The sequence below is a fragment of the Barbus barbus genome (genome assembly GCF_936440315.1).
Source record: "Barbus barbus genome assembly, chromosome: 23".
Classification (NCBI taxonomy): domain Eukaryota; kingdom Metazoa; phylum Chordata; class Actinopteri; order Cypriniformes; family Cyprinidae; genus Barbus; species Barbus barbus.
The window spans coordinates 5,260,080-5,275,848 of record NC_136751.1 but is presented as its reverse complement, the minus strand read 5'-3'; the positions used below and the strand labels follow the sequence as shown (position 1 = coordinate 5,275,848).

General features: G+C 38.3%; 1 protein-coding gene across 1 annotated transcript in view; it reads left to right on the top strand.

Moving 5' to 3' along the window:
• Positions 1 to 15,220, top strand: part of LOC306842974 (nectin 1b) — a 230,716-nt gene extending 215,496 nt beyond the window's left edge. The window contains exon 9 of the mRNA XM_079374212.1: positions 13,726 to 15,220. Coding sequence (XP_079230338.1) covers positions 13,726 to 13,962 — 237 coding nt within the window. The 3' untranslated portion in view covers positions 13,963 to 15,220. The remainder of the gene's footprint in view (positions 1 to 13,725) is intronic.
• Positions 15,221 to 15,769: the final 549 nt, after the last annotated feature.

The following is a 15,769-nucleotide window of genomic DNA, read 5'->3' as shown; positions in this document are numbered from 1 at the left end:
ACACGGCCAGCATCTCTAGCCTGTTGATGTGCCAAGCGAGATGATGACCTCTCCACAGACCATGGGCAGGGTGGCCACTCATGACCGCTCCCCAACCGGTGAGGGATACGTCCATCGCTAGCGTTACGCGGCGACACGGAACTCCCAGTACTGGGCCCTGGGACAAGAACCAAGGTTGTCTCCACATGTCTAAGGCACGTAGGCACCGCCGCGTGACCTTGATCATGTGAAGCGGGTTTCCCCTCGGGGAGAACCCCTTGATCTTGAGCCACCACTGTAGGGGTCTCATGTACAGCAGACCAATAGGTATCACGTTGGATGCAGCTGCCATCAGACCCAGCAGGCTCTGAAACTGCGTGACAGTAAGTGACTGGCCTTCTTTCACCCTCTTGACTTTCGTGAGGATTGACTCGATCCGAGCAGGAGACATACGTGCCTGCATCGTGGTCGAATCCCACACCACCCCCAGATAAGTGGTTCTCTGTAATGGAGACAGCACACTTTTCTTGGGGTTCAGTCTTAACCCCAACACTTTAATTTGAGTGAGAACAACATCTCGATGTTGAGCCGCCCTCTCCTCTGATTGAGCGAGAATCAACCAATCGTCGATGTAATTGAGTATGCGGATACCCCGTAGCCGCAGCGGAGCTAACACGACGTCCACACACTTCGCAAAAGTGCGGGGTGAGAGTGCTAGGCCGAAGGGAAGTATCCGATATTGGTAAGCTTTGCCCCCGAAAGCAAACCTCAGGAACTTCCTGTGAGAGGGAAGGATGGAGACGTGGAAGTATGCGTCTTTTAGATCGATCGCGACAAACCAGTCCTCGGACCTGATTTGAGACACGACCTGCTTGAGAGTTATCATCTTGAACTTCAGTTTGCTGACTGAGCGGTTCAACTGCCGCAGATCTAAAATGGTATGCAACCCTCCATCCTTCTTTGGAACTATGAAGTACCGGCTGTAGAATCCGAACTCTCTTTCATGAGGAGGAACCACCTCGATGGCCTCCTTCCTTAAGAGAGTATCTACCTCTTGTTCCATTACCAGAGCCTGCTCGGGGCCCACTAACGTGGAATTCACCCCGTTGAATTGAGCCGTACGAGAATCGAACTGGATTCTGTAGCCTCACTCTACAGTGTGCAGGACCCATCGAGACACATTTGGCAGTAGTTTCCACACTGCGAAATTATCTACTAAGGAAACCAGTCTCTCGAGGCTGGCCTCTGGTGTAATCAGAGCGGCTAGTTCGGTGCCCTGGAACGGCACACCGGCAGGGAACGGCCGATGCTCCAGAGACCCCCGAAGGGGTGGCGAGCATCCCAGCTCCGCTACGGTCCCGGGCGGAAGAGACTGAGATGTGTGCTTGCTGGAGACCGCTGAGCCCTGGAACACCATATGTGGCAGGGTTAGCAGATCGATCTCCTGAGGGCGCTGGGGGGGGGGCGACGATCACCGTACACTGCGTTGATCGTCGCTCTACCCCATCAGGGGCTACCCTCATAAGCCCTGGTCCACCACCATCAGGGCTTCTTGACCGAAGACCTCTTCGCCTGAAGCATGGTCCGCAGATCCTGCTTAGGCTGGGAGGTCTTCGACCAACGCTCTCTTTCTGCGCCTGTGTATGTGAGGAGAAAGCAAGCGGTAGGGGCTGCTCTCGCCCAGCAGCCCCGTGAGCTAGAGAGTGGCGAGGGAGAAACCGCTGGAATGTCGCCGCCTGCCTCCCGGCCTCAACGGAGTCAACAGCGTCACCGAAAAGGTCGGAAGGCGACAGCGGGGCGTCAAAAATGAAGACCCTGTCGCGGTCTTTAATATCCGACAGGGTCAACCAAAGATGCCTCTCCGCCGCCACCAGGGCTGCCATAGACCGCCCAATGGCACGGGCGGTCTCCTTGGTGGCGCGAAGAGACAAATCAGCGGTTTTGCGGAGTTCACAAATGCCCAAACGCCTTGCCCACCAGCACTGACGATGTGCGCAGCGCTTGCCTCTCTGCGGTTCGACCGGACATTCGGCCGGCCAGTCGAGACTCAACTTGGCTGCAGCACGAGTGATCACCTCCACAAGCTCCTCATATTGAGGTGATGGAGGGGGTGCAACATGCTCGACGTTTCCCATGTCAACCTCCTCGGAGGAAGACACGAGAAACGCAGAGGCCGCTGCCCGAGGGGAAGTATCCGCCAGAAGGGCTTCCGATCTTGAGGAGCGGTCATGGGATTTGACACGTGAGGATGGAGATAGAGACTCACTCGTCTCCGATCCCTCCATCAAATCCCGCTGCGAACCCCACGAGCATCCGCCTCCGCTTCGCCTCAGCGGAAGTGGGGCCAGCGCCGCGGGGAACGCCAATGAAAGAGCCCTCCCTGGAGAAGAGGGCCTTTCGGGAGCGAAGCACATGCAGCGGAAGGCCCTCGCAGTGCGGGCAATCAGCCCCCTCGAGAGCCGCCTCCGTGTGTCCTGCTCCCAAGCAAAGCACACACAAGCTGTGTGTATCTCCCGCACACAAAAAAGCTTTGCAGGGAGGAACACACAGCTTGTATTGCGCTTCTCCCACATGCTTAGCTTTAAACTGGCTCTTCTTAGACATAGCTAAAGACAAACAACAGTAAATAAGACTGACAGAAACACAGAGCGCTAGCTGAATGATAGAAAGCTGACGCCGGTTTCACCGCACGTGCTTTTATACCAGCTGGTCATTACGTCACCTCGCCCGTGACGTCCCTCCCATCCATTGGACAGATTTAATTAGTATTCAGAGCCGGTTATGCTGAAGGCGTTCCCCAAAGCGTCTCCAGACACAGCTCGAGTTTCTGAAGAGGAACTGAGAATACATAAATTGATTTTACACAAAAATCTTTGAAAAATTGTAGTGATTTTTTAAAGGAAATTTGTGCCAATAAAAAATCTCAAATTACATTAAATAATACATCAAATTGACAATTCAATATTGTCCTTTATTCATCAGAAGCATGCTTTCTTTCTATGAAATTAGGCTTATTATGCAATGCAACTAATCACGAAATTCACAAAGCTGTTTTTACCCGTGTTAGAGAAAGTGGGTGCTAAATAACATTTTGTTTAAAAGACAAAATGTTTGTGTACTTTGTATATTAATAATGGACGTAGTAATTTATCAAATGATGACTGAATGATGGAGAACAGCGTCGCAGTAGTCTGCTGTATTCCCTAAAAACTTGCTCTCCGAACTGTGACGTGCAAATTGCTTTTAGCACTTATTTTTTGGGGCACGTTTGCACTGCATTTGCATAATTCCTTTAGTGAATTGAGTGCTGAAACAACACAGACCGTGTGCGCTATAAACAATACCATCAGCATTGTTCATAGTGCTTTTAATATAAATTTGATTCTTAGAATACATTAGGAAGTCATGGAGTTTCTCTTTTACTTTGTCTGCTGATGTGCATTTTCTCTAATTGCTTAAACGATGCAATTACATTTGCTTTGAATTGCAATTTCCAAGTGTTTTTATTTTCCATTAGTACTTATTAACATTAATGAGATTCAATATCATTTGTAATGTCATTCAAGCCCAAATGTGGCCTTTAAAAATTATAATTACCTCTTCAGCTTATTCCTCAAATGTGGCTTTAGCCATTTGACCCACATTACCATAATGATTAATGACTGACATTCCAATATCTGTCATTAGAGACCAAACATGTTTTTATCTCTCATCCCGTCTGAGCTGTGATGATTTGGAGGATTTAAAGTCTCAGATGGCAGACTTTCTTGCAGGAGATCTCACAGCGGCTTTTGAGTATTGTGCATCGAGCTTTATGTCTTAGTGTGCTGACATCACACTTAAGCTCACTCACTTACGTGCATCCCATTGCTTTTTCTTTGTGAAACTTGCTTCAGTCATCTTGTTAGTCTTTCCTTTGTGTGTGTGAAAGTTTTCAGTGAAGACTAAAAGAAAGAAAAGCATGAGAAACAAAGAAAAAGCAAATTGTGTGATTTGTTTGTTATAGACATTATAGAAAAATTAAAATTAAAGAAGTCCTAACAGATTTTATCATCTTATCAGAAATATGCTTGTAAAAAATACTGCTGAAATAAGAGAATGTGTGCAGTACATATCAACGTACCTTGCATACCTTCAAAAGATGGAAATAATATATTTTAAAAGAATAGACAAGTGCAAACTGAACGGACACTTGTTGAACTGAATGCTTGTCATTCACAATTAAATGAAAATGTACTAGAATTTCAATATATATATTAAATGCAATTAGTTGAACTTAATAGTGTTTTTTGACCCACTTAATTGTCTATGAAATTCAGTTAATGTATACTGCAGAATATACTGACAAGTATTTATGGTGAACTAAAATATACTCTTTTTTTATCAATTTTTTTTTAAATATTTTATCTATTTGATTTGTATTTTGTTGCATTTAAATGGGCCATCATATGCAAAATTCACTTTACAAGTTGTTTGAACAAAAATGTGTACACATCCATCCTATAATGATAAAAATACACCCAGTGTTTTTTTTTTTTAATCCCTATTTTAAAATCCTCTTTCTCAAATCAGGCTTTTCTGCGATACCTGTCAGAATGACATAGATATGTACAAGCCCCTCCCATGATAGTTGATTGACAAGGCCGTCTTACCTTAGACCCGCCCTGACTGAGCTGAGAGCTGTCGGCCATTGTGTCAGCTCCGTGCAGTGGAAGACAAGATGTCTCAGATTAAGCGATTGAAGTGTTTAGTTGTTGGATGTAATAATGAATAAAGCAGTTGTCAGTTACTCACGACATCTGAGCCGCTGAAGACGCAGAAGATTAACGTTATTTTCGCTTTGAAGGGAATGCGCCAATCCTCGATCTACATAAATGCATCTATGTTCGCGCGAATCATTTTTGATCCAGCTTTATCTACAGAAGTGAGTTTAAGGGTTTTTATGAATCTTTGCAAATCTAATAATGTACTAGTTAACCAGTTTTGCGGCTGAAGTTTAGTAATAGATGCTCCATAGATATATATAGCTAGATGCCTCATTATGGACTGTTTCTATGGGCCGCGATACGTAAGCCATCCACCATTTTTGGAACGGTCTGTGAATCTTTGAGCGCATTGACTGTGAGTGTCTACAACAGCAAGTTATACGCTTGTATATCTTTAAATATTCATTGATTATTATGGTGAATGTGAGATGGCTGACGAGTCAGCGTATCTGGAGTGGTCGAATAGGGAATCTACACATATCTATAATCTGCTCATCACTCCACGGAAGAGAGGGGCAGAATCAGCAGAGCTCACTAAGATTTAAATAAAGATGGACTAGAACAGCATGCTGAAGACAGAGCTGATTTTGACAGGGTAAAGAAGATGTTTTTTAGACTACCATTGAGAAATTTTAACCACAGTATGTTACAGACCTTTCATTAAGACCCTAAAGAATCATATCAACTTGTGTAAAATGGGCATCCGATGACCCCTTTAACATGTATTAGCTCTAATGTGATCTGAATAACACACTACAGTTAAAATTCTAAACAAGTACTTTACATTGTCTTTTGTAAGTCTTTAGTATGTTAGTCAACACATCAGAATAAGTGTACTTTTTCAAGCATGACAAAAGACTACTAAAATATAAGATTATTTAAAACTGCTTTAAAGCTTTTAATTTGACATATTTGCTTTTTTCATTAATATTAAATGATCTGCAATTACATTTATTATTATTATTATTATTAATCAGTGGGAATAAATCCCCCGGTCATTTAATCTAAAGTGACTGTAAACTCTTTCCCCAACATTAACAATATTTTCATTCCATATCATTTATTACACGCCACTTCAAAATATAGTCATGAATATTGAATCTTTATTTATTTACATTTCATCATAGTTATTGCACTTTAAAATAAGCACAAATCAAGGACATTGCAAATTTAGTCACTTCAGACAGCGGAAAACGTGAAAGAAAACAGACTGGCTCAGCAGAGTTTGCTAAACTCCAGCTTACATGTTTGCAATTGTTTTCAACTCATCGATGATTTTTAGCGTAATGTACTGAATGGATTAAATAAACCACTCAGCAGAAAATGTATCGATTTAAGAAAAAAAACTCTGATTGGGGGATTTAAACTGTTGGCATCTGGCAACCGTAAGCATGAAAGCTTGTGGAGGCTTGTTACCAACATAAGACAAGGCAAATGCCTAATTAGAATGAAACATTTTCAGGATAAATAACCAGAGAGCAAACATTGAAGATGATTATGCTTAACACACTGAGTGAAGCATGCAAATCCTGATCGCAGTTAAAGTACAGTTTATAGAGCATTATTGAACATGTTTAAAATGCTAGCGGTGATTGTCAACGTAAAAATAATAAATAAAAATAAAATAAATAGCAGGGAGAGAGTTGTATACTTCCCTATAATTTAAAGGACTTTATGATAAATTAGTTCATTCTGATCTTTATATGTTTTTTTGTTGTTTTTTTTTTGTCGTTATACTTCCTTAGCTTCTTGGTCTTTTGCACTTTAGTATAATTTCATTCTCAAAATTAATTTTAATTTACATAGACCAGCATATTGTCATCTATTTTCTGTAACCTTTATTTTCTCTTCCCTGTGAGAGTGTATAGTTGTCTGAGTTTTGGTTTTGCCTGTTTAAACACGCACCACAGTGACCTTTCCAGGCAGAGCGGGCGGCTGTGTGAGTGAGGTAACCAGTAATTAACCTGCCAGCGGAGAGAGACGTGAATATGGGTGAATATGTAGCGAGGATCCAGTGGGTAATCCAGAGTGGTGGTGTGTCCTTGCTGTTGAGCCGAAGAACAGATGTTCTGAGATGTTAAGATGGCTAATGATAACACTAAGTTAATTGTTTAGGTGTTATACTGTGGTTCAGTGAGATGGTGGGTGCATACTGTCAAAGTGCACTGTGAAAAAGCGATGAAGTTTCTTTTCATTTGTGGAGATAATGATCCACACACATTCTTGTTATGTAAGTCATGGCTTTGGAACTGTGCATGTGTCATACTATGCAGTGGAATTTCTACAAGATCTGAAATGCTTGTCATGAACACACACACCTCAGTTAATTAGAAAATCATGTTTTCTTGGTAAAGAACTATGACGATCCATGTGGATTTAATTTTACTTTAGCTCCTCTATTGTCATATCCCAAAACAATATTTCTCCGAAGATTTCCCAATAAGTCGCAAGAGATTTGAAAGCAGAGGAATCATTTATCAACATATTTTCATAATGTTCGCTTTTTAAAAACAGATGTGAGTGAGATTAATTTTGCAGATATCCAGAAATATATCTTGCCTTTGTTGGTTGTTAAGGCACTATTATTTTTGCTCATATTTAGGATTAAGGATTTTTTGTTTTGTTTTGTTATAATGTATTTGTCAGGGAACTGTCGTGTGTGTGTGTGTCATGTGTTCCTGCCTCTTGTGCCCATATTTGGTTTGTTTCCTGTCTTGTCATTTAGTAGTTCATTCTGTTCAGCTGTGTTTGTCTCGTTAGCTATGATTTACCGGTGTATATTAGTCCTGTCTGTTTAGTTAGATTTTGTCTGGTCTACTCGTTAACCCCGGTGTGTGATGTCCGTGTCTGCCTTGCCTTGTCCTGCCATGTCCTGTCCTGATGTCTTGTCCTAGTAAAGTATATTATTTGAAGTTATATCCTCGTCTGCGTGTTCCTGGTCCCTCCCTCGTGTGTGCACCGTGACAATATTAGATTTACTTACTCTCCAAACTGTTATTTGCCAATTAATGAATGGGTCATTTTTCACATTAAAATTGAAAGAAAATAAAAAGAAATTAGATTTTTCCAAAAGAAGGAAAAAAAAAAAAAGTAATTGTCATTTTCAGAGAATAAAGATAAAGTACATTTGCAGAGTGAATCATTCGTGTGGATTATTTATCTTATCTATTTATTTACATAATTTATTCATGCATTATTATTTTTAATTAAATAATGTTGCTACTCTTATGTTAACTAGATCTCTCATTGTCAAAACATACCTTTTTTGATATTTAAAATTAGTCAACCCTTTGTCATGTTAACAATTCTAATAATTGAGAGGCAGAGAAAGAGCAAGTGGCGATGATGTGATGCATGTTAAGAATGCATGGTAAGTTTTTCCTTTGCAATTTTGAAAAGTTTAGAAGTACAGACAACATTGTTGTCGAAATGATTCCTGTTCACAACAAAAAAATACTCTATTATTCTTGGCAGACCAGTAAAAATATACAGCGGAAACGGGGGTAAAAAGTTTTCCGTTTTTAGTTGAAAATGGTGTCATGTAAATGCCCCCTAAAGTTCAGGAGAGACACATGCACAGCTGCCTCTGCCTCTCAAAACCTCACAGAGAACTAAACCCAGTGCACATTTAGTCACTTTCCAAGGCCTTAAGTCTTTGAGAAAACCCCCATGAGCTCCTGGTTTTCATAAAGGTCTTTTCCTGAAATGTCCTCACGGAGTAAGCCAAAGGATATACAACATTAAGCTATGGCTTCAACATGTTTTCTAATTGGCTGTACAGTGTCTTAGTGGATTCAATACAACTGTGCTGTCAGAGCGTAGTCCTCTTTTCAAACCAGTCAAAGGAAAAATAGAAGCATGTTTTATATTGTCAAAGGAGCACTCAGAATGACTGACAGATAAACTCTGGATTCCACCTTTTTTAAATGGGGTACAAAAAAGGTCCATTTCAATCAGTGCATATTACTAGAAAGCATTTTCAATCAGCATTGTAACTGGCTTTATGTAGAGCCACTAGATAGGCCAGAAGGTCAACGTCCTTGTCTAAAGATAGTGAAATAATTGCTTTGGCAAATTCCAAAGTTCTGGAACGCGGCAATGCTGCGATGAGGGAATCATTACATTGTAAAAGGAGATAAAAGAAGCCTATTTAGGTCAAATTCCCCAAGGTGGACTATCAGAGAGAACCCTACTTGCCTACCTCACCACTGAAGGTATTGGAATAAAGAAAGAAAGAGAAGGACTTCTTATTCGGCCAGTGATTTTCATTTAGATTAGTGCTGCATTTTATGCAGGAGTGAAGTGTCTCTCTCTGAATCTCACAGTGTCTGTGAGGAAGGTGCTGTCAAAATGGTTCACCTCCTCCGTCTGTAGACATTTTATTACTTGCGCTTGTTAAGAAAACACAGTTTTTTCCTCCAAAGGAAGCAGCTGTTTTTGTGTTTGTGCATATGTAAAGCAGTCCCCTAATACCAGAGTTCAAACAAAGACTTCAAATTGAGGTTTAGTTCTGCAGTGTTTGGTAGCTTATTAGTTCAGCCAACATTAAAGCTTCAACATTTTTCTCTGTTTAATTTCCCAGAGGCAACAAATGAACCCCTTAGTTTTTATCTCTGCACTGTAAATGGGTCTAAACATCATTTTTATTCCTCAGCCCCCTTTTTGTTTATTTGTGTATTTTTTTTAAATTATTATTTATTGTAACCAGAGGGGCTATAGAATCACTTCCCCCTAAATGAATTCCAATTACATGTGATATAAAAAAAAACACATTCCTAATTAATGAGTTACACTTCTTAGCTTGTACTAGTTTGATTATTAATTGTTGTTTTAATGTTTTTTTCAGGGGTCATCTGTGCCTTGCATGATATACATTCAAACTTCTGTTACAATCAGTACGCAAACCTTCTAATTCATCGCAATGAATTTTTAAACATTTCCTTGATAACCAGTTAAATGAAGACACAAAAAATACTGAAAATAATAATAAAAACGTTTTGAAGTTCATTGTATTTTAGTGCATTTGTTATTTTTATTTTTTTATTTATTTATTTTTTTACCTGCAGATTTAACAAGCAAGACAGATGTTCATAATCAAATGATATTGTCTAATAGCTACAGGGTTAATATGCCTCCAGGGGAAACAGTCTTTTTGTGCATGGAACACAAAAGAAAAAAAAAAACACAATGTCCAAGCTGCTCTTTTCCTTACAATGAAAGTAAATGGTGATCACAGCTCTCCCTTGTCCCCAGCATTAAATACCTTTTAATGTTCCATGCAAGCAAAAAAGCCATAAGGCTTTGGAACGCTGGAATGGTATGAGAGTTGGTAAGCAATAACACTGTGTAGATTGTTGATTGAACTATTCTTTTAAGTTCAGTTCTCCCCTGCTGGGTGCATCTTATGCATTATCAAACACATGATAATAGGGGAGTCTGAGGCCAAGTAGCTTTTTGTTCTTTGCAGAACTGAAGCCAGTGAATATATTTGTTACTTCTGAGAAAACATAAATATTTTTAACTGTCTGTAACTTTATGCTCCAGATCACTTGAAGACCTTGTGCATCTAACTGAAGTAGCTGTAACGATGGCTTTCTGTTCTTCAGAAAACTAAGCCATGTTTAGTCATGTTTTATTTGATCAAGAACATGTTGAGTGAGTAAATATCATCTTAGTGATTTAAAGGGTCAGTTACTTTTTTACCAGAAAATGTTTATGTAGTTTCCGAGCTCTTTGTGCAGAGATCATATGCTTTCCATGTTACTAAATCTTAGATATTCTTGCAACATAAAATAGCCACTGACACAATCCTGTTTCATCTGATAGATGTCTTTATGTGCACACAAAGATGTCTGTGACATCTGATGAATGTGTGAGCAAATTCCTTCACACATCCATCTGTCCATTTCCACTCTGAATTCTGGTCATCTTAACCTTGTGTGTCCAGCTTGCATCTTTCACTGTCAGCTCTGAGAAAAGAAGATTGCCCAGGGGTGAGCCCTGAGGTACATCATTCAGTGTTTATTTTGAAATTGTTGCTCCTTCCGTTACTATACTGCTCACAGAGTGGGAATCATCATTGTCGTAGACGTAAAGATGCTTGGGGACTCTGCGTAAGTCACCTTTCCATTCCATTTTTAATTGTACTCTTTCTCTCTGACTCAATTTACACCTGGTGTTAACATCTAGCAAATCACAATAGGTTTGTACTAAATACAGGTATAAATGGGATCCAAAACATTTTGTGATCCAGTCACTCACCATGCTAATACAGTCAAATTTGATTTCACTGTTTGCAATACCAGGTGTAAATATGGCCTTCTCTTTCTGTTTCTCTCTGTCTCAATCTCTTTCTCATTACTGTATTTTCTCATTACTCAATGTCATATTCCAATCCTTTTTTCTTTCATTCTTGTCATCTCTGTAACCCCTGCCTTTAACAAGCAGCTATCAATGTACTTCTTGCAGGAAGCTAAGTTTAGAATGGCCATGGTCAACATGTTTTGGAGTGTTGGATTTTTCAACAATTATGGACTTTTGTGATAAGTTGTCAAGTTGTTTTAGAATGGACTACCTACCTGACTGATCGTAAAACTAAGAAGATGTGTTTTATTTCCAGTTTAACTTTATATATGAACAAGCTGTTTGTGTCAGACTATTGTGTGTTTTCACTCTACACTGGACCTACTGTAGCATTAGTGGCATTAGGCATGGGAACTGCGAACCAATAAACTTCATACTGTATACATTAAAACCTATTAAGCAGTATAGTAATGGGAAATATAACTTATATTTCAGATTTTGGTGTGTATCCTGCAGGTATATCCATATAGTTTTATATGTTGTTGTGTATTTTGTTCTGAGACTCAGTAGTATTTTGCTTTTGACTTTACACTCACACAGTCAGAAGTCATGGAAGAATCATATAACAAATCTAATGACATAAATCAGTTATACAACACCATACGACTTTCATTCATCTATGAAACACTAGTGAAGATATGTTTTAATAAAACCTGAGAGATTTCTGTTCCACCGCTGAATGCTTGTTCCACATCAAAATGCTTTAAGTCATTCACAAAGTCATTGTAAAATAATTCACATGATAAACACATATCAAATACGGTAAACAAAGATCAACCGCACTTGCTTGACACGAGAATGTGGTAACACTTTACAATAAGGTTCATTAGTTAACAACATTATTGAACATGAACTAAGAATGAACTATACTTCTACAGCATTTATTAATCTTAATGTTAATTTCTGCATTTACTAATGCATTATTAAAATCACAATTTGTGTTTGTTAACATTAGCTAATGCACTGTGAACTAACACGAATAAACAATGAACAGCTGTATTTTCATTAACTAACATTAACAAAAATTAATAAACAGTGTAATAAGTGCATAGTTCATTGTTTGTTCATGTTAGATAATATATTAACTAATGTTAACAAATGACAGCTTATTGTAAAGTGTTACCAAGAATGTTTACAGTATGTATATTTGATGTGCTCTATAAATGTGCATTCATCAATGTTTTTATATGAATAAAAGCCTAAATTAAATCTGTTCAACATATAAAGCAATAGTGTCTCTTTAGAAGACTTGGGTTAAACTGCTCTATTCATTTGGATTATTCTGACAATGTCTTTAAGAACTTTTTAAAGCATTAAATTTGGACCTTCAATAAAACCTCTCAGATTTCAATAAAAATATATTCTATTGAGTTTAAAAGATCAGTGAAAGTCCTATGGGCAGTGTTGGGGGTAACACGTTACGCAATCAGATTACTTTTTTCAAAGCAATTAGTAAAGTAACACATTACTTTTTAATTTAAAAGGAAATATATGTTACTTTTTCAAATAAGTAACGCCAGTTATTTTTTACTCCCTATTTACTTATTGAAAGCTCTCCTGTCCCCATGAGAGAATTCTGGAGTAAGATGTTACTTTAGTTCTAGAATACATGTGAACATGCATAAATTCATCTCACTAACAAAAAAAAAAAAACTGATTCAATATTGAATATCCTCAAAATGAATTAAAACAGTGAAATGCAACTCAGAAATATGTTATTTCAGAATATGTTAAATAATACAAATATCCTTTATATATGTAATGCCATTTTATTAACCAGTGTCTTTGTTGCTGATCTTCAATGATCAAATTCAACCATACTAAGCAAAAATTACTCAAGATAAACTAACATTTGTTCTTCTTTTTATTTTTATTGCTGAAGAGTGTTGAACTTTCCTCTTCTGCATTCTACTGTACAGACGTGAATTTACTTTTCATTCAGCCTGAAGCTTTTGGTGTGTCAGGGCTTGTACATTTGCCAAAAATAGAACTTTTTATATTAAAAACAAACAAGCACGCCCTGCCCAGATTTAAAAAGTTATGCAAAAGTAACGTAACACATTACTATCCATTAAAAGTAACAAAGTAATGTAATTAGTTACTTTTTAGGGAGTAACGCAATATTGTAATGCATTACTTTAAAAGTAACTCTTCCCAACACTGCTTATGGATGTGGAACAACATGAAAGTGAGTAATTGCTGATAAAAGTTTTATTCTTGGGTGAACTATCCCTTTAAGTTCATTCAATTATTTAAATTGCTTAAAAAAATCTAAATCATTACAAATATATCATTAATGATGTTTACAATATATACGAATTTGTATTGCACAGAACTTGCTGTATAATGTTTAATTGCTCTTTAAGGTCATTTCACATGACTCACATCAGTCTCATACGCCTCTTTGATTTCCAGAAGAAAAAATGTTGCAGATAATGCTACTGTTTATTCATTTGCATTTATTTGTTTATAAATACTATGATTATTCTCTGAATGGCATGATCTGATTTGTGTCATGCAACTTGAGTTCGGTGCGTTGTGTATGAATCATGTGAAAGGCCTTTACAGTGTCGTGAATCATCTTCCACTGGTTGCTCTAATTTTCTTGTTTCAACAGAACTCTGGGAACGAAGAGCTACTGAACCCAGCTGACTATGTAAGCTGCCATCATCCGGGCAACCAGGAACAATTTATTGAACCTCCGCCTCCTTCTGCCTACCCCCCTGTTACCTTCCTGCCCCAGAAACCTTATACCCACCACCCTACTAATACCCCCATGTACACCTTCCAGCCCAACGCGGCCCCTCCTACCCCCCGACCCCCATTTAACTACCCCAAAGAGCAGTCCGTCTAGACCCACGGTCGTCCGAGCTGCAAGACGCCCCATACAGGATAGCCATTACGCGTCACACCTGGAACAACACTTCCTTCCTCATTACTGTTGTCCTGCGCTGGCCACATCAGGATGCGGGCGGTCTCTCGGAACAATGAATAAAAGTGTCAGTAGTTTGTGGACCTGAAACCGTGTGTTGTGCACTGCATGTTTCACTATGAGGGTGTGGTTAGGACCCCTAGTCTTGTGTTGTAAATATAGAAACACCACACCACAACTCTACACCCTCCCTCCCCTCACAACAGCACACCTCACTTCTCCTGAACACAGGGTATCAGCCTTCGCTCTGCCTAAACCTCTCTTTGATCTTTCCCTCCTTTATTTTAATTCTGCCAAGTGTCTGACCATTGACCGTGTTTCAAGAAATTGTCACCCAAAAGGGAACATTCGGTCATTATTTATGAACTCTCATGTGATTTCAAAGCGTATGCTGATTTTTTTTTTCTAGAGCATAGAAATTTTTTTCTTTTTTTTTTGAATAACCTTCTCGCAGCTTTTTTCCGAGAAATGGTAATTGGTCTGTCAGGTTCCAAAAAGGACATTTTAAAAAATAAAGTTTTACTGGCATCAATTATTACATGATAAATATTTAGCATCTATGGAACATTCCATTCCACAAAAAGGTTATTTCGTTTTTTTTTTTTTTTTTTTATGTTTTTCAAACTAAGCAAAAGTGGTTCTTTTAGGAAATGTTCACTGAAAAGTTCTTTGGGAACCAAAAATGGTTCTTCTGTAGCATTATAAACCTGATTTCGGGGTGTATGGAAAAGAACTGCTTTATTGAAATTTAAAAACAATATTTTTGTGTTCCTGTCAAAAAAAAATCCGCAATTGCATGAGGTATAGTAGGTAATGACAGAAATGTTTCTTTGTCATTGTGTCACCGCCCTGCTTTCTTTTTTTTCTCTTTCAGTGAGTTTAGTTTTATTGATTGTTACACATTTGCGTGCTACTCTTTTATTCTTCAGATTATATGTGCTTGCTTCTTGTTGTACATGCTTGAGTTGAGTGACTGTTAAAATGTAATGTTTTATTTATTTAATGACATTTTGTCAAAATTATGACATGGCACAACATCCCTACAGTGATTCTGCTGAAACAGCATTATATGGGTAAATTGGCAGTGCCCGTTTTTCCAAATATATCCAAATAGTACCAAATATCAATAAAATGTTTAGTCATTATAATCTAAAATGTGAATGTTCCCTCTGCTCTACATGAAAAAAAAAAAAAAATCCGATTCAATGTCACAAATGAAACACTTCATTTTTGATGGCATAAACACTTTCATCTCGCTTTGCTTGTAGTTACCAAAGAAATAGAGCATTCCATATTTGCTCCCACACAAATGTTTACATTTGGTATTATCAAAGATTTAGAGAAATAAATGGATTCTTTTCATCAATAAACTTATCCACGTTTCAAACGATCCAGATAATCGTAACTCTCATGTACCAGATTATTTCTTAGAAATTTTGTAGTTAAAAGATAATGTGTTTTATTTCTGTTGCTGCTGTATTTATAAGTGTAGGTTGTCCTTGAAAACGCATGCGCTTCCATACAGTTTTATTTTCATAATTTTTGTTAAACCTACTATTAATGTCCTACACAAAACCTTTTCAGGGGCAATCCACAACTTTCTTCCTCATTAAGCTATTTTTAAAAGAAAAGCATATGTGGATATATTTTTTTAGAGAATGATCCTCAATATGCTCTTACCGTCTAGAACATATACAGCGTCATATTCAGTCCTGAAACCTTACGAAGA